Source organism: Phocoena sinus, chromosome 9 (genome assembly GCF_008692025.1).
Source record: "Phocoena sinus isolate mPhoSin1 chromosome 9, mPhoSin1.pri, whole genome shotgun sequence".
NCBI lineage: Eukaryota > Metazoa > Chordata > Mammalia > Artiodactyla > Phocoenidae > Phocoena > Phocoena sinus.
The window spans coordinates 14,336,299-14,355,094 of NC_045771.1; the positions used below are offsets into that span (position 1 = coordinate 14,336,299).

At 50.3% G+C, this 18,796-nt stretch overlaps 1 protein-coding gene across 4 annotated transcripts in view; it reads left to right on the top strand.

Annotated features, from left to right (window-relative positions):
• HIPK2 (homeodomain interacting protein kinase 2) overlaps positions 1–18,796 on the top strand; it is a 188,767-nt gene that overhangs the window by 166,135 nt on the left and 3,836 nt on the right. For all 4 annotated transcript variants that reach the window (XM_032642286.1, XM_032642287.1, XM_032642289.1 and 1 more), the window contains exons 12-13: positions 403–684; positions 14,801–15,045. In XM_032642286.1, the coding sequence (XP_032498177.1) occupies positions 403–684; positions 14,801–15,045 (527 nt within the window). The remainder of the gene's footprint in view (positions 1–402; positions 685–14,800; positions 15,046–18,796) is intronic.

An 18,796-nucleotide genomic window follows, 5' to 3' on the forward strand; every position in this document is an offset into this window, starting at 1 on the left:
GTTGGGCCTCGACCCTGAAGACAGGGGGCCGCATTGGGGCAGACACCCCTGAAATCCTGGGCGTTACGTCTGCCCCCACAAGACCAGCCCAGTCATGGGTCACAGCCCTGTGCCCTCTCCTGAGAGCCCTGACTACTCCCTTTGTCCCGCTGGGGGCGGGTGCAGGGGGCCAGGCCAGAGCCCAGAGAAGGCCAGGCTGCTGCCCCCGTCTGTGTCGCAGCTAACTGGAAGAGAGAGCTCCACAGGCCGCCGCTTCTGCAGTCACATTAGGTCTGAGTGCCCTGGTCCTCTACCTGTTTTACGGAGACTTGGCAAAGCTGGTGTTTCTAGACAATTGAGCTCCTCGGAAGGAGCTGCCGGGTCTGACCCTCTCCGTGAGCGTGTGTGGCTTTGTCGTTCCAGAAACGTCTCCACCTGTGAGGTGTCCTCCTCTCAGGCCGTCAGCTCCCCGCAGCGGTCCAAGCGTGTCAAGGAGAACACGCCTCCGCGCTGCGCCCTGGTGCACAGCAGCCCGGCCTGCAGCTCCTCCGTCACGTGCGGCTGGGGCAACGGGGCCTCCAGCACCACCAGGGAGCGGCAGCGGCAGACGATAGTCATTCCTGACACCCCCAGCCCCACGGTCAGCGTCATCACCATCAGCAGCGACACGGATGAAGAGGAGGAGCAGAAGCATGCCCCCGCCAGGTGAGGCTGTGCCACCTTCAGACTCCAGGAAGGAGCGGAGTTGCGTTTCCGTCTCGCATGGAGACAGTTATGGTGGATCTGGACCACCTTGCATTGTCCAGCCTGATGACCCCTCTCTCCCGGCCCCTGAATTTTGGCTTTGCCGTGTCCTGGAGCCCTAAGGTGATTTCAAGGGAATGTCAAACAGATTTTCCATAATTGTTGAAAGCCGAAATGATTTTGAGTCACTTTGGTCTTAAAAAATAGTCACCGGCCCTTTACACTTGGGGGACGTGAGGCCATAAAAATCAGGCACACGGTGCCAGTGTATTTCGAGCCTCGTGCGCTAAAAATCTCTGCCTCGGGCTATTGAATTTATTCCTAGTTGGTCAGGCTGTTTCTCTAACACTGCCTTGGCTCTCTCAGAATTTGAGGTAATTGTCCAATTAATCAGAAGGTTTCCTGTGTCTGATTAACCCCATCTATGGAACTGCCAGTTGGCTCTTCACCCAGAGAGCATTACTGTTTATTCCAAAGCAGTAAGAACTCATTTCACTCTCTATATGCTTCCTGGGGAGAGGGAAGAAATATTTATTATATTTGCGAGACTGTTCACCCTAGTGCCAGAGCCTCTTCTCTACACTTTCCAGCCAGACTGCAACGGAGTGCAGTGTGAGCTTGGGCTGTCTGATGGTCCCCTGGAACTTGCCCCTCTGAACGGTCGGTCCCCTGGCCTTCAGCACCCCCGGGCCTCGGGACCTTGTAGATCCACAGTCCCAACCTGCGGGCCCCTCCCTTTGGGACCCAGGAGCTGGGAAGGGAGGCCTGCCCCACGCTGCCAGTCAGCGCACATCCCATGACCTGATGTGAAGCTTAACTTTAACAGTTAGGCCCGAATTACTAATTCCTGATTGGATACAATGTCTCTGATTATAATCACAAACCCTTTTGATTAGATAATAAATTCCTACACTTAAAATCATTACAAGATGTGCAGATAGAATGATTCAAACATTCTCACTACAGCTATTTCTTCCTGCATGGGGCATCCCATTCCCATCTTTATAATGAACTCAGTGTCTTATCTTCTCAAGATAGGGCTAGTGTATCTTTCATTCCAGTATCCTCTTTAGTGGCCCAGCCTAGGCTTCAGTGTGTCTCAGAGAAGCATATCGTGGAGCATTTCTGGTCCTAGCATTGGGCCAGGCGCTAGAGGGGCCACGGGGCCGGGGGCATATGGGGCTCAGTGCTTCATTCCCAGGCTGCCTGTTCCAGAACTGGGCTCAGTTTCCTTTTGGAGGACAGTCCCAAGTTGAGTCAATACCCCGTCCTGCCCAGTGCCTCGTGCCTCGCCTGCCCTTCCCAAAGAGAAAGGCTCCTCCCGGCTGGCTCCGGCCCGGCCCCTGGCCTGGAGCAGCTTGTGCACACATCTGTAGCATCAGGCACGAGAAGGACCAGAAACCTTTGCCCTTTGCCACAACTGGAAAAAGGTGATTTTAAAATCCGACAACTGACTAGATTGGAATATCATTTTGACATTTGAATTGACACAGAATCTCAACCTCTGTGCTCCAGAGAGAATTGGATAGTGGGTCTGAGGAGAAGGAGGATGAGAGAGCCATCTCTCCACCTGTCAGGCCGCTGCCGGGGCCGTGAGCGCAAAGCGAGCCAAAGCACAGGCTGCTTCCGCAGCAGCTCCGGGGCCCAGAAAGAAGAGAACTGGGGTACTTGACAGCATGTGAGGACCTTGGTGACTCCACAAATGAGTCAAGACGTAGGGGAGGGCAGGGAAGGAGCTGACTGCCAGGTGCGTGTGTAAGCGACAACCACAGACAGCGACAGTGGGCTGCTGAGTACCAGAGCTTCATACAGTGGAAAGCGCAGGGGACGGCCTGCCCAGGGGAACGCAACACACCAGAGAGGTTCCGCCAAATGGGGGAAGCTGCAGGCTGAGGCCCGCGCGTAATCGAGACGGGTGTCGGCTGCGCACAGGTGGGAGGGGAGGGCACAGAATGGGATGATAGTGTTTTCTGGAGGGCTCAAATGATCCTTAAAGAATGTTTTAGGACCCAGGAAGACAGGCAAGTGTATTTGAGTCTGAGGAGGATCAAACAGAAACCAGTAGCTATTTTATTCATAGCAAACCCGCCGTGTAATGTGACCACGTTAATGTGACTGCATCTTGTAATGAGAAAAAAAAAACAGGGAAATACGATTACTCATTCTTAGATATCAGAATTATGGCAAACTTTAACACTGGCCCCACTGGTAAGATACTACGCTCGGAACCACAGGTGCTACATAAATAAGGTGGACAGCCTCTGTCCTCAGGAGGTTTGCAGGGTAATAAGCTAGGTAAGACGCTTGCAAATCATCATAACATAAAACAGAATATCAGCCCCTGGAAGCTAGCAGAGGCCTGTGGGGATGCAAAGGGGAAGTAGCTTGAGGAAGTAGCAGGGGAGAGGAGGCGTTTCAAGGTCAAAGGTCCTGATGGGTGTGGACAGTGGGTAGAGGAGGTGAGACTGCAAATTCCAGCGAGATAGGTGGTGGGCGGAGCCTCAGAGGTGGGCAGAAGGGATCAAGAGCACGTGGGGCCGCTGATCAGAGAGAAAGGGGGAGGCAAGGAAAGAAGGGACTTCAGATTGGAAAGGGAGATTTGAGGGTCTCTCCTTAGGTGGGCATGGCCAGCTTTGCGAGGAGCTGCTGAGGAGCTGGTGGGAAAGCATCAGTCCTGGGAAAACAAGGACGTGCCCCCAGGTGCAGCCCTCCAGCTGGAAGCTTCTCTACCTGTCAGTGCTCCAGTGTGAACCGTGGAGACTTCGCTCCTAGATCCTGACCGTTCTTGTTCCCAAACCTGATTTCTCCCAGCCGTGAGCATCTCGATTCTGATCTTCTGTGCCCCTGACCTCATTTCCTATTTGCAGCTCACCCCCAGTGCTAGCTCTGTGACTCTGCCTGAAATGCCGATCACTCCCCATCACGTGACTCAGCCTCAACACAGCAGCCAGAGAGCGGGGGTAGGGGGGGTGATGCTCACAGGGGCGGTGAGCACGGACCACATGGCAGCGTCTTTTAGAGCCGACGTGAGACAAATAATAGTAAATCCACCTTTTTTAGGACTAAGCTTGTCACTAAATCTCTGGGACCAGCTGATAATTGCCTAGAATTTTCAGAAGAATGCCAAAGCAAAATTATCATTCCTGCCCCCCAGTACGTGGCACTGTTCGTTGCCAGATTAGGTGGATGGTCAGCAAGTCCTCCTTGTAAGGAGGACTCCAGAGCATGGGGCAGGCTGGGGGCGAGTGAGTTAGAGAGGAGGGGAGTCATAACAAACATTCCCCAGGTGTTCTCACCTGCACTTCCTGTGCATCATTCGATGGAATAGACAAGGCCAGTAGTTGTAGTCCCATTTGATAGATGAGGAAACTGAGGCCCAAGAAAGGTAAGTGACTCGCCCAGATTGACAAAGTTCTAAGTAGCAGAATTAGGATTCAGGTTCTGTGACATTGAGGAAATGGCAGTCTTAATTACCGGCAGAAATAATGGATTTCTCTTCAGTCATTAATTCAACACATTATAAATTGTGTCCTGTGCTTCCTCTGACCACCACCATGCCCACACCCATGGTCACACCCACTGTGTGCAGGGCACCAGGCCAGGGCAGTGGGAGAGTCCAGGGTACGTTCACTGAGCCCTGACTGGGGCGAGGCATTGATTGGTCAGAGTGCTGGGGCTCTAGCAGCAGGCAGGGCAGAAGTCAGCTCTTCTCATTCTTTAAGAAGATTTGAAAAAGTGAGGAGGCCGAGGAAGACCCAGCAGCCTCCTCTTTCTCGATGTTGGACGAGGGGGCCCTGTGGTCATGGCTAGAGAATTTGCCTAAAGATAGCAAACAGGTATTTTTCTGGGTCCCCCAGGATTAGGAAGTAGAACCAGTCCTATTTTAAATATATTTAAATGACTTTGATCAGAGGAGCATTTGACTGTCCACACGTGCTGAATAAGCTATCGTTTCTGCCTTGAACTTTCCTTGGAGAAAGTTTATGGGTGCACGTCTTACTATTCAGACCCTTCTGCCAACCTTGCCTTGTGCTGAAACTGTCTTTTAGAGGCCATGAGGCTACATCATACAGTCTTCCAAAGTGTGTGACCAGAGTGGCTCATTTCAGCTGATCAATTAGAAATCATTTTGCCCAGTCTCCATTATTCATTCATTTATCTGTTCGTTCAATTATCTATTTCTGGTGGACGGGGTTCATTACTTAGGTCATCAGGGCACTGCTATATTCTGCAGCACGTTGGGAGTGTGTTACAGTTAATGTGACGAAAATGTGAACTTCGGTAGAAGATTGATTCATCAGGATCACTAAGTATTTTAAACAGGGATCACTCTGAAAATGTTTACGCAAAAAGAAATGTGACCCCAAATGTTCTTCTTTACACTAAATTGAAAATCTATAGAGAAATTACTATAGAAAAGGCACAGTCAGGAAGCTGATGTACTGCTGCTCAAAAGACAGCCTGAAAAATTAACATCCAGTTACCAGTGGGAAAGCGCACATGCCCACTTAGGCCGACATTGTGCTGTGCGAGTGGCATCAGAGTCAAGCTCGAGGGAAGAAGCAAAGGACCCGACTCACAGTGCCATTTGGAGGGCTTGTTGCTTTGCGGTGTTAAGTTACACCCCACAGATGAACAGAGGCTGTTTTGTCGAGGGAACTCTACTGCATCTTTATTACAGGGTTACGTTCAAAACACCCCAGTGGGGGGCTTCGCTGGTGGCTCAGTGGTTAAGAATTCGCCTGCCAATGCAGGGGACACGGGTTCGAGCCCTGGTCTGGGAAGATCCCACATGCTGCGGAGCAACTAAGCCCGTGCACCACAACTACTGAGCCTGCGCTCTAGAGCCCACGAGCCACAACTCCCGAAGCCCACGCGCCTAGAGCCCGTGCTCCGCAACAAGAGAAGCCACCGCAGTGAGAAGCCCATGCACCTCAACGAAGAGTAGCCCCCGCTCACCACAACCAGAGAAAGCCTGTGCGCAGCAACAAAGACCAAACGCAGCCATAAATAAATAAATAAATCTATTTTAAAAAAAAAAAACACCCCAGTGGTTAAGGGGGTGCATTTTATGAAAACGCTGTGTTTTGAAGAGGAGACATTGCACCGGACTGTCCCCAGCCACCTGTCCTAACACTGCCGCACGTTACAAAGCTTTCACAGACATGTAGCGACTTCGTGGTGTCCTCCCTGCCTTCTGCAGGGCAGAGGGTGGAGGGCAGGAGCGGGCTGGGAAGCACAGGGCAGAGCCATGCCCAGCGGATGGACCCAGCGCGATCCGGAGAGACTCGCAGGCTGGAGCGCAGGAGGTGGAGGGAGAGTGAATACCTGCTGCTGTGCGTGATGCGTGAGGACTGGGGCCACCCTTTGCTCCTTCTAGGCCCTGTTTCAGATTTCTCCAGAAGGTAGTCATGTAAAACGTGACTGTAATGGTGACACGGATATGTGTGTGTGTATGTTGAGAGACATACACATAGATATAAACATGTGGATAATGTAGCGCGAACGTAATGTATGCACCCAATTTAAAATGTAGATTTTTTTGGTTCTCACTAATGACTTTAAATTGGAAGCCATGTGATACATCAGAAGCACACTGGCCTGGTGGCATCGTCGCCTGGCCCCTCTTTTCACATGAAGGGCTGGTTAAAAGCCATCGGCCTTGTATTTATTTCTAGCTGGGTGGAGAGGGAATGGGAACAGCATAGCGAGCTGTGCGCACGCCTGTGCAGGTGGCCGGCTTGGCAGCTGTCACCTCCATCAGCTGGGACAGCTGTCCATGCGAACGACCCCATGGCCCACCCTTGGAGGAGACCACCGTCACCAGCTGTGCCCCTGGTGGAAGCAGCAGGAACAGTCTCAGTTGCCTTACGTTCTCAGTCTCGCGGGTAGGAGGGGGCTGTGTAGCTAGTGATTAAAAGGGAGTGCAGGCTCTGGACAACCCAACAGCGAAAAAAATAACAACCTAATTTAAAAGTGGGCTAAGGGGGCTTCCCTGGTGGCGCAGTGGTTGAGAGTCCGCCGGCCGATGCAGGGGACACGGGTTCGTGCCCCGGTCCGGGAAGATCCCACATGCCGCGGAGCGGCTGGGCCCCTGAGCCATGGCCGCTGAGCCTGCACATCCGGAGCCTGTGCTCCGCAATGGGAGAGGCCACAACAGTGAGAGGCCCGCGTACCCAAAAAAAAAAAAGGTGGGCTAAGGACTGGGACCGACGTTTCTTAAAAGAAGACATGTACGGTGCCAACAGCCATATGAAAACTGCTCCACGTTATTCGTGATCAGGGAAATGCAAACCAAAACCATGATGAGATATCACCTCACACCTGTCGGGATGGCTATTATCGAAAAGAAAAGATAACGAGTGTTGACGAGGAGGATGTGGAGACACTGGAACTCTTGTGCGCTGTTGGTGGGAATACAAATTGGTGCAGCCGCTATGGAAAACAGTATGGAAGTTCCTCAAAAAAATTAAAAATAGAGCTGCCATATGATCTAGCAGTCCCACTTCTGAGTATTTATCCAAAAGAATGGAAATCAGGACCTCAAGGAGATAGCCACTCCCATGTTGATTGCAGCATTAGTCACAATAGCCAGGATGTGGAAACAACCTAAGTGTCCATCAGGTGAGTGGACAGATGAATGGATAAAGAAGACGCAGCGTGTGCACACAGTGGAATACTGTTCGGCCTTAAAAAGAAGAAAATGTGCAGTATGCAAAAAACCTCTCACATGAGCTGTCTAAAAGAGTCAACTTCACAGAATCAAAGAGTGGAATCTCGGTTGCCAGGGACTCTGGGTAAGGGGAAATGAGGAGTCACTGATCAACAGGCATACACTTCAGTTGAGATGAATAAGCCCTATAGATCTGCTGTACAGCGTCACAGCTATAGTCATCACTACTGTATTGTATACTTAGAATTTTATGAAGGTAGATCTCGTGTTGCATATTCTTACCACAATAAAATAAAAAATTTTTAAATAAATAAACTAAGACCACACTTAGTCACAAAAAGAAAAAGAAGAAGAATTCTAGCTCTTGGTTCCAACCTGACCTTGCCCCTAACCAGCTGTGTGGCCTTGAACAACCAAGTGACCTAAGCTCTCCACATCTGAAGTTGGTTGTTCTTAAAATGAAAGTTGTAATATTCTTCACCTCGTAGTTTTGCTGTGAAGATTAGAGGGGATAAAACATGCAGGGGACTTTGAACAGTAGTTGTGCATTCAATAAACGTTTCCTGTGTTTAGTAATCAATGTCATAGTAACAGAAGAGCAGTATTTTTCACATATAGCATTGATTATGGCATCAGAGGCATGAAATAAGTCATGGAAAGTTCATTGGTGGAGATGAGTGTTGACTCAGGTCTTGGAGGACGGAATTGATGGTGATTGGCAAATGGAAATCAGAAGCACATTCCAATTAGGGTCCTACAGAGAAGGGGGTCACAGATTTGTGTCTGATCTTCCCGCAGTGTTTTCTCCATTGAGGCTGATTTCTTTACTTAGCTCCTTATTTCTTTTCATCATTTTAAAATGATGAAAATCATCTGTTGCCATCACAGCACAAGGCAGTCATGAGCTCTGGCAGCTTTGGTTTTTATTTGGAAGTGATGTTCTGTCGAGACCACTTAAGCAAGTATCTCTCATTCTTCTATCACTGTTTCTCACTTCCATTAACCAATTCATAATGGGATTGATAAGCTATCAATAATAATTAGACACTACAGTGGGATGAAGCCCAGTAGAATAGACACATAGGAGCCAAAAGAACCCATAGTACTAATGTCAAATGTGTGCTCATTTTTTTTATAGTCTCTAAGTGATTAGCTTTTTTTTTTTTTTAATTTATTTTTGGCTGCGTTGGGTCTTCATTGCTGCGTGCGGTCTTTCTCTAGTTGTGGCGAGCAGGGGCTACTCTTACTTGCGGTGCGCAGCCTTCTCATTGTGGTGGCTTCTCTTATTGCGGAGCACAGGCTCTAGGCGCAGGGGCTTCAGTAGTTGTGGCATGTGGGCTCAGTAGTTGTGGCTCGCAGGCTCTAGAGTGCAAGCTCTGTAGTTGTGGCACACGGGCTTAGTTGGTCTGCGGCATGTGGGATCTTCCTGAACCGGGCCCGAACCCCTATCCCCTGCATTGGCAGGCGGATTCTTTTTTTTTTTGCGGTACGCGGGCCTCTCACTGTTGTGGCCTCTCCCGTTGTGGAGCGCAGGCTCAGCGGCCGTGGCTCACGGGCCCAGCCGCTCCGCGGCACGTGGGATCTTCCCGGACCGGGGCACGAACCCGTGTCCCCTGCATCGGCAGGCGGACTCTCAACCACTGCGCCACCAGGGAAGCCCGTGTGCTCATTTTTTTAAGCTGACTCGTTTAACGATTTCTCATTTGTTCTCTAATCTGCCTAGTACATCAGGTAGAGCACAGAGATTTCTAACAATAGAAGAGATTAAAAACAGAGCTATCAAATTAATTCACCTTTTCCAAACCTGTCACATGTAAATCCAAAGAGGTGGGTAAATCAGCATTAGACTGTGTTGTACCTATCTGCTCCTTGGGCATGGGGAGTGCCAGATCAGAAAAAAGGGATGGGACCCATGAAGAGTTCGGAGAGGTTTTCTCCCACACTTCTTGGTGTAGAGACAAGATACTGACGTGCAGAATTCCTCAGCATTTCCGTCGGGAGATGGCCCCCAATTCTGAGGGTCATCTAGACCAAGCTGTCAGTTGTTACAAGACTTTTGCCAGAAAGCCTTCCTTCAGTGACGGGAAGCTCACCGATTCATTAAGCGGCCCCTTGTATGTTCAGATAATTCCAGTTGTCAGAGAATTCGTACTCGTATTGAGCTGAAGCTTCTCCACAATTTCTGAAATTGAAGAGTTCCAAATATGTCCAACTTGAATTTTATTGCAGCTTGGCCAAACTTAGTGGTGTGTGTGTGGGTGTATGTGTGTGTTTAGTTTGCTCATTTTCTAAACTATTCAGAACCTAAGGAGGATATATAGTCAGCAGGAATTGTCTGGACCTGGGTCAACATATAAGGTACACTTACTAAAAGGATTTATTTTCTCTCCAAATTAGGAGTAAAGCGAATCCTGTTTTAAGTGTCTTTAATAACAAATCTTCAAGGGACCATCACGATGGCTCCTTTAAGGCCACTCTCCCTAACGGATGTCATAGCAGGTTAGAGCTGGAGGGACATCCAGGGTCACCCCAATATCCAGGCCACTGCCCGAGGTCACACCAATAAATGGACAGCAGCGCCAGGACTAGAGCACGAGCTCCCAGGACACACTTGGGAGCAGCCAGCCTCTGTTCTTCGCGTGGGGTCCGCCCCCCACAGGCCATGCACCTGCAGCAGAACATTTCTGCGTTTCGTGAGGTGACCAGATGCGTCACTGTGTGTGTGTGTCATTTAACCAGGCACAACTGGCTGTGACCGAAGCTGAGAGTGAAGGGCAGGACACCTGGAGCTGCATGCTCATGGCCTCCGGCGCTGACCCTGGTCCGGGGAGCGTTTTGTGATGGTGCCGGTGGGGGGGTTGGGGGGGTGGATGTGGAGGGCTGGGCGTTCCTTTAACCGCGTGGCTCGCAGACCAGCCCCGCCACCCCCCCCCCCCCACAGAAAGCAGTTGCAGGTTTCACCTGTCTATGCTTTTTTTTTTTAACATCTTTATTGGAGTATAATTGCTTTACAATGGTGTGTTAGTTTCTGCTTTATAACAAAGTGAATCAGTTATACATATACATATATCCCCATATCCCCTCCCTCTTGCGTCTCCCTCCCACCCTCCCTATCCCATCCCTCTAGGTGGTCACAAAGCACCGAGCTGATCTCCCTGTGCTATGTGGCTGCTTCCCACTAGCTACCTGTCTTACATTTGGTAGTGTATATATGTCCATGCCACTCTCTCACTTTGTCACAGCTTAACCTTCCCCCTCCCCGTGTCCTCAAGCCCATGCTCTAGTAGCTCTGTGTCTTTATTCCCGTCTTGCCCCTAGGTTCTTCATGACTTTTTTTTTTCTTAGATTCCATATATATGCGTTAGCATACGGTATTTGTTTTTCTCTTTCTGACTTAACTTCACTCTGTATGACAGACTCTAGGTCCATCCACCTCACTACATTCATTGCAGCTCCATTTACAATAGCCAGGACGTGTCTATGCTTTTTAAGGCAGCTCTCCTTCCTCTCAGGGTTCCTCCCAGTTTCACAGCTTTCCACAATTCCTGCTGCCCTTGGGTCCCTTGTCCCTACTTTCCAGGCATGGGGCCTTTCCCTGGCGCCCCACTTTCTAGTTCTTCTGCCAGATCTCAGTCGTCCCCTCCCCAATGATACCATTTGCTTCCTTTTTTATATATATATATAAATTTATTTTATTTGTCTATTCTTGGCTGTGTTGGGTCTTCGTTGCTGCGCGCAGGCTTTCTCTAACTGGAGAGCGGGGGCTACTCTTCGTTGCGGTGCACAGGCTCCTCATTGCGGTGGCTTCTCTTGTTGCGGAGCACGGGCTCTAGGCACACGGGCTTCGGTACTTGTGGCACGTGGGCTCAGTAGTTGTGGCGCACGAGCCCTAGAGCCACGGGCTTCAGTAGTTGCAGCACGCAGGCTCAGTAGTTGTGGTGCACGGACTTAGTTGCTCCGCGGCATGTGGGATCTTCCCAGCCCAGGGCTCAAACCCACGTCCCCTGCATTGGCAGGCGGATTCTCAATCAGTGCGCCACCAGGGAAGCCTGTTTTCTTGTTTCTGAATAAGCATATGGACTTCTAAAAACTTGAGATAGAATTTGCGTGCCATACAGTTCATCCATTTAAAGTGTACAATTAAATGGGTTTTGGCCTATTACATTAATTTTTTAAGTTGTGGTACTACATATGTAATAAAATTTGCCATTTTAACCATTTGTAAATGTACAATTCAGTGACATTAAATACATTCACAGTGTGTGCAGCCATCACCACTATTGCCAAAACTTTTCGTTCACCTCAAACAGAAACTCTGTACCCATTAAGCAGTAACTCCCCAAACTCCTCTTCCCTCAGCCCCTGGTAACCTCTAATCTACATCTGTCTCTATGAATGTGCCTATTCTAGAAACCTCATATAAGTGGAATCACACAGTGTCTGTCCTTTTGTGTCTGGCTTATTTCACTTAGTGTAATGTTTTCAAGGCTCATCCATATTGTAGTATGTATCAGAACTTTATTCGTTTTTATAGCTGAATAATATTCCATTGTGTGGCTATATCACATTTTGTTTATCCATTGATCCGTTGATGGGCACTGAGGTTATTTCCACCTTTTGGCTATTGTGAATAATGCTGCAGTGAACATTAGCATACAAGTATCTGTTAGTTTCTGCTTTCAGTTCCTTTTCGTACTTAACCTAGAGCAGAATTGCTGGGTCATACGGTAACTGTTTACCTCAAACTATGTTTGAGCAACAAGCATATGGGCTTTTTGCATTTCAACTGTTATAAGTAGGAAGTGTAGTTCTTACTATAAATGTATGCAATCATTTCATTCCTCGCCTTCTTTTGAGTTCTTAATTATCATCTGCACAGCTCCTTTGACAGTTCATCGTGGAAGTCTTTATGACATCCCTTCTCTTTAACTGATTATTTTAAGGATTTTACTGTTTAACTTGTCATGTTTTTATATAGTCCCCCACTGAGATGTTAATCTCCTCCAAGAGCGGAGACGTGTATTATATTTCTTTATACAGAAATTCCCTGTAGCGCCTAGCGTAGATCTCTAAGATACCTAACGGATGAGCTTTAACTTCTTTCATATCAATCTCTGGTTTATTCCTAGACTAGAAACTTTTCCAGCAAGTATGTACCTTCATAGAATTCATTTTGCCTAGAGATGTTTTTTGCAAACCTGTTTTCACCTGTTTTTAAATGAAGTAACACTAATAATAATCATGGTAGAAGCTAGCTTTTTTTTTTAATTGGAATATAGTTGCTTTACAGTGTTGTGTTAGTTTCTGCCACACAGCGAAGTGAATCAGCCACATGCATACATACATCCCCTCCCTCTTGGACCTCCCTCCCGCCCCTACCCCACCCCCATCCCACCCAACTAGGCCGTCACAGAGCACCAGGCTGAGCTCCCTGGGCTATACGGCAGGTTCCCACTAGCGATCTGTTTTACACATGGTAGTGTATTTACGTCAAACCTAATCTCCCAGTTCATCCCACCCTCCCCTCCCTGCCGTGTCCACACGTCTGTTCCCTACGTCTGCCTTTCTATTCCTCCCCTGCAAATAGGTTCATCTATACCATTTTTCTAGATTCCACATGTATGTGTTAATATACGATATTTGTTTTTCTCTTTCTGACTTACTTTACTCTGCATGACAGATTCTAGGTCCATCCACGTCTCTACAAGTGACCCAATTTCATTTCTTTTTATGGCTGAGTAATATTCCATTATATACACGTACCACATCTTCTTTATCCATTCATCTAGAAGCTAGTTTTTACAGTATACTTACTATAAATGGTAAGTGCACCATCCAAAGCACTTTGCATGTATTTTCTCACTTCTCAAAACAAGCCTGTGACATAGGTACTGTTAATATACGTCTTACTGATAAGGAGACTGAATCGCTCCGAGGTTGAACAGCTACACCACCAGCACGTGCTGAAGTTAGACATCTGTCTGCCAGGCGTGTGTCCTTATCCACAGACACAGTTAGGGAGGGACCCTTCTACCCTGAACCGGGGAGGACAGAATATGCAGCCCCAGAAGAATTATCTGGCCCAGATGTCAGCAGGGCAGGGTCCAGGGAGCAGGGCGTCAGGCCCCCTCCGGGCTCACTCCCAGCCCCTCAGCCTTTTGTAGGCTAGCAGCCCTGCTGTCCTCCCACTTCCTGGGGCTCGAGTTCCCTCATTTCTCTGCCGCCCTTAGTGGTGGTAGGATTGATCTTGGAATGTGGCCTGTGGCTGACTGTGTGACCTTGGGCAAGACACCTGGAAGGGGGTGTTGTGGCTGCATTAGGTGCTCTATAAATACCAGCTTCTTCTCTTAGCAAAGTAGTTGCAAACTGACCGTCTTATTTAGGCAATAGATATTTCTTAAAAATAGACGATCAATATACAAAAACAGATGAAAATCCATTTTTAAAACCTTCCCAATAAGCAACAAATTCCATATTCGTCATCGCACCAGCCTCTCACTAGCTTGGAGGCAGACAGAATCGGTTCCCAAAGGAACCAAACATAAATATCTCTGGAAAAAATGTGCTGGCCCAGAGCCATCCAAAGCCAGTTCCTCCTGATACCTCCTGGTATCAGTGTATTAAGTCTCAGTTATAGGATGAAGACCAGGGATTCAGAGCCACGCCCTCACAGACTCAGCATCTCTGCCCTCACCCAGATACTGTGTCGGTCCCCCACCCCATCGTCGGCCGGGCAGAGGGGGAGCTGCAGGAGGGCCGGGCCTCTCCTGAGAAGGGGACTCAGAGGTCCTAGGTCGCTGCTGTGTATGGGATCAGCGTGCTCGGAGCCTCACTCTCTCCCGTCCCTCTCGCTGCGTCCCGGTTCCTCTTGGATGTCCTGTTCCCTCCTGCCTAAATTGGCTGGGTCTTCCAGGTCCCGAGCCTCACGAGCTTATGTTCCCTTCCCGGCGGTGTTTTTCTCCTACACCTGGGCCTCAGGTGGCCTGGGTCTGGCTGGGTTCTCTGTTTGCTTTCGTGTCCCCTTCTGGTGGCTCAGAGGGCACTGCCACACAGCTCTGTGCTGCACGCACCTCCCCGGTAGGTCAGCTGAGCCCGGCTGCACAGGGGACAGCCCAGGCCTGCCCGGAAGTTTCTCTTGCCCCCATTTCCAGACGCTTCTGTGGGCCCCCTTCCAGCCCCTTCTCCCGTCCTCACATATTCCCCCACCCCCGCTGGTCAGACTGGTGACACTTGTGCCTCCCCGCTAGGGTTCTGGAGAGCAGAAGTCACATTCCCACCCCGTCTCCGTCTCCGGCTCTGCCTGTCCCCGCCCCTGCCCCAGAGCACAGAGAGGCTCTTCGCCGTCTGTTTGGTGTCTCCCTCCCCAGCCTCTCACAGTCCTGCTTTCTTCCCTTCCGTCTCCAGCCCTGTGTCCAAGCAGAGAAAAAACGTCATCAGCTGTGTCACGGTCCACGACTCTCCCTACTCCGATTCCTCTAGCATCACCAGCCCCTACGCCGTGCAGCACCGCTCCGGGCACAGCGCCGCCACCTTCGACACCAAGGGGAACCTGGAGTCGCACTGCACCGGGAACCCCCGGACCATCATCGTGCCGCCCCTGAAAACCCAGGCCAGCGAGGCGCTGGTGGAGTGTGACAGCCTGGGGCCAGGTAATTTGGGGCCGGGGCGGCCAGGAGCATCTCTCCGGAGGCTGGTTTTCTGGTTCCCTGCTGTTCGCCATCTTGTTACGGGAGAGCTACTAAGCCCTGGGTGGTAGTAGATCCTCACCCAACGATCCTGTTCAAGAAGACTCCCTGTTGTCAGCCCAGGAGGCCAGAGCTGACCTCACATCTGTCAGAAAAAGTCCTCCCTGGGATGGCCACCTCACTTCTCAACTGTATCTCATGGATGGATGGATGGATGGGGTAGGGAGTTTGCAAAGAGTTGGCTGCCTGAGCGAAAGAAAACAAGCCTGGTCAGCCCTCCGTGTTTCCTACTGAGAGGGGCTTGTCTTTGCTCTCACGGGACTGTCCTTCAGGAGCCATTTGTTCTGGAATTATCCCATTTGGGCAACCCTTAGGGTTCTCACACCTGGAGGCAATGCACCATTTTAACATCCAAGAGAGTGAGAAGGAAGCCTTTCTTTTGTAATATGGGAGAAGGGTGAATGAGAGAGAAGGCGAGTAAGGGAACCGGTGGGTCCCAGGGCCGGTGCATCTGTTTAGGAAAAGATACATCTGAAAGGTGAGACTCTGGACATTGACCCCTCAAACCTCTGCTTGCCGTGCACCCTCAGGCCCTCAGGTAGCCCCGCACGTACCCCAGTTATAAAGATCGCAGCCTTAAGTGCACACAGCTTGGTGTGAAGGGCTCTCCTGCTTAAATAACAGTGAAGGTCTCAAGACTGTGTTGTGGAAAACCTCAAGACCAGCCCTTTTACCGAACAGGAGGAGAAGGAAAATTCCTTTTCATCTGTAATCTAAAATCCAAAATGCTCCAAAAACCAGATTTTTAAGTTTACAGTAAATCAGTCGGTGAAACCTGACCTGAACTAACCAGAGGCGATTTATAGTCCCTTTGTCATACTCCTGTTTGTGTCAGAGTCATATTTGTGCCCCTTGGTGAAATGTCCCAGTATTCTGTAGCAGAAATAATCACTTTTTTTTAATTACGTGGTAGTACACAGGGCTCCACTGGGGGTAACCTAATATATTGAATATATACCACATGACCTTCTAAAATCGGAAATTCTTGATTTCAAAAGTGTCCGACCCCAGGGATTTCAGGGAATTCCCTGGCGGTCCAGTGCTTCGGACTCTGCACTCTCACTGCCGAGGGCCCGGGTTCGATCTCTGGTCGGGGAACTCAAATCCCACAAGCCACGCAGTGCGGCACAAAAAAAAAAAAAAAGTGACACCAGGGATTTCAGATCAGAGACTGTAGACCTACAGGAGGAGACGATGCATGCTGTAAATCGAGGATGCCCATGTTCCAGGACATGTCAGGGGAACTCTGTAATAGTAACAGTCCCTTTACACTTCAGGACGATGGTCTATAAGAATGGACTCAGGATAGACCTTATGCAGGTCCTCTAGGAATTGATAAAGGCGGGGGAAAAGGTAGCTGGTGCTGAATTTCCCTTGGCCTTTTAAGTACGGTGGAGGATGCACGAGGCAGCGGCCAGATCACCGCAGGCTCGATGTCTTCAGCTCGGAACTTTGTCGGCCCGGGTGCTGGCGCCACAATGTGGAAGGTGACAAAATTGAGAGCTACTGAAATTTTAAGACTAGTCCAACCCCCTAGTTAAGACAGGTCAGGGGACTGAGGGCCAGCTTTGTCCCACATAACGCAACAGTTTTCTGTGGGGAACCACGACGGCGAGAGGCGGGGAGGCAGCTCTGTGGAGCCCACAGGTCACGCCTTTCACGCTCCGTTGCCCGTTTCCACCATCAGCGGTCGGGCTGTGGGCCGCCCCTGGCGGTTTTGAGCACTCACCCCAATGCGTTTCCACAAGGACTGCTACAGCTGAAGGGCTGAGAATCTCTCAGGGATGTTTTCAACCAAAAAAAAAAAAGGAAGGTTATTCTCAGTAAGGCAGCTGGTTCTAGGGCACCTAGTGCCACTGTCTCTGGGGAAGCCCATGGTATAGTTTCCCAATGGAAAGAGAGATTTATGTTCCCCTGTGAGGACACGCTGCACGGTCTTTCTAGTGACAGGCAAGGGGCGGGAAGGAACTTCATTCTGGTGCCTGTCTGCCCCCAGAACGTGGTCCTTCTCTACGCTGATATCCTCCGTTAGCTCAGTCGTCCTAGGCTTGGAGAAATCAAGCAAAGCAGCCTTCCTCAGCCTCCTGGGGCCCCACTGGCCCATTTACGGCCAAGGTGAGAAGCGTTTCAGCCACCTCTGCTGGGCTGCCAGGCTTCCCTGAGCCCCCCCAGGTCAGGACGGAGGCTGTGCTTGTGACAGTCCATTTTCTGTCATTGCTAATCCCCTCTGTGGGTCTCAGCTCAGGAAGGATCCCTATTTCTCACGTAGCCTCCTCGAGTCTCTTGGGTCAGTTAAGGTTCTTCTGGGAGGCAACAGAGTGAACTCTGCAGTGCCTTAAGGCAAATAAGGAATTTATTGGAAGGGTGCAGGGCTGAGAGAAAGTTCAACAACTAAGTCCCAGGCAGGACAGGAGCCAGAACTCCTTGGTCTGAGCCACTGGGGGCCCGACACCTGCTCTCTGAACCCTGCTTCACCCTGACCCAGTGAGCCCCGGGCTCCCAGTTTCCCAGTCCCAGGAAACAGAACTTGCTGGTCCCAGCTTGAGGCAGACACCTGTTCCTTGAGCATCGCTTTGGCCAGGGGACAGGGCGCTAATAAAGACATCAACCATAGTTAACACAGCTAACACCTTTAAGGGCTCAACATGAGCCGGATACTAAGTGTTCTACGTGCGTTAACTCACGTAATCCCCACAACGACCCTACACTGTTACTTTCCCAGTTTTTCAGATAAGGAAATGGAAGCACAGAGAGGTTAACTAACTCCACCACGGCCATGCGGCTGTCCCTCCAGGGCTCACCCAGGATTGAAGCACTCTCCCACCTGCCTTGTACAGACAGGGCCACCAGGGGCCATCCGTGAACCCAGGGCTGTTGCCGGGCAGCAGATCTATGAGAGCAGCTAGGCAAAGCTCGAGCAGAGAGCTCTGTACTGTCCTCCCAGCTCCGAAATACGCCTCCGGAACTTGACCTTCAGCACTTGCCTTCTCCACTCCATGGTCACTTTCTCTGCAGGAGGAAATTACTATTTTAATCTCTTGGTCCCTTTCAGGACTCCCTCCCTGATTCTGGGGTCCCCTGCTCTGGCAACTTGACAAGTTCCTGTCCCACGTCCTGTCCCCGCGATGACGGTAGCGTGGCTCTGTCACACCCATTTCATCTGAAGCCCTCTAATCTCTTCACTTGCAGCCTCACGCTGTGGATCCCTCGCACTCAGAGTTTCTCCCTCAAATATAATTACCGCAAAATGCCCAGAGAGTTGAAATAGGAGCAGAGAGGTGCCATTCACAGCTGGGCCCAGGCAGCAGACACAGCTGGTGATGCGCTGCAGGGCAGGAAGGGTTGGATGCCTGCACGGTGGCACCATGGCTGATCGACGGAGACAACGTTCTCCTGATAGGCAGCATTTGCAGCTTTGCATCCCTCACCCTACAGTGGGTCCCCCGAACCCCGCCCTCCACCCCCCAGGCTTTGGAGGGCCTTTGAGTCTAACCAAGCTTGGCCTGAGCACGAGACCCCGATTCCACAATGCAGGTCAGCTGTGTCCACCAAGGCCTGGCTGGCTCCTGCTCTCCTGGGAAGCTTGTGAAGGATACGAATTCCTGGGCACCCCCGACTGGGGTGCGCTTCGGTGGGTAGGATGGGAGGGCCGCTG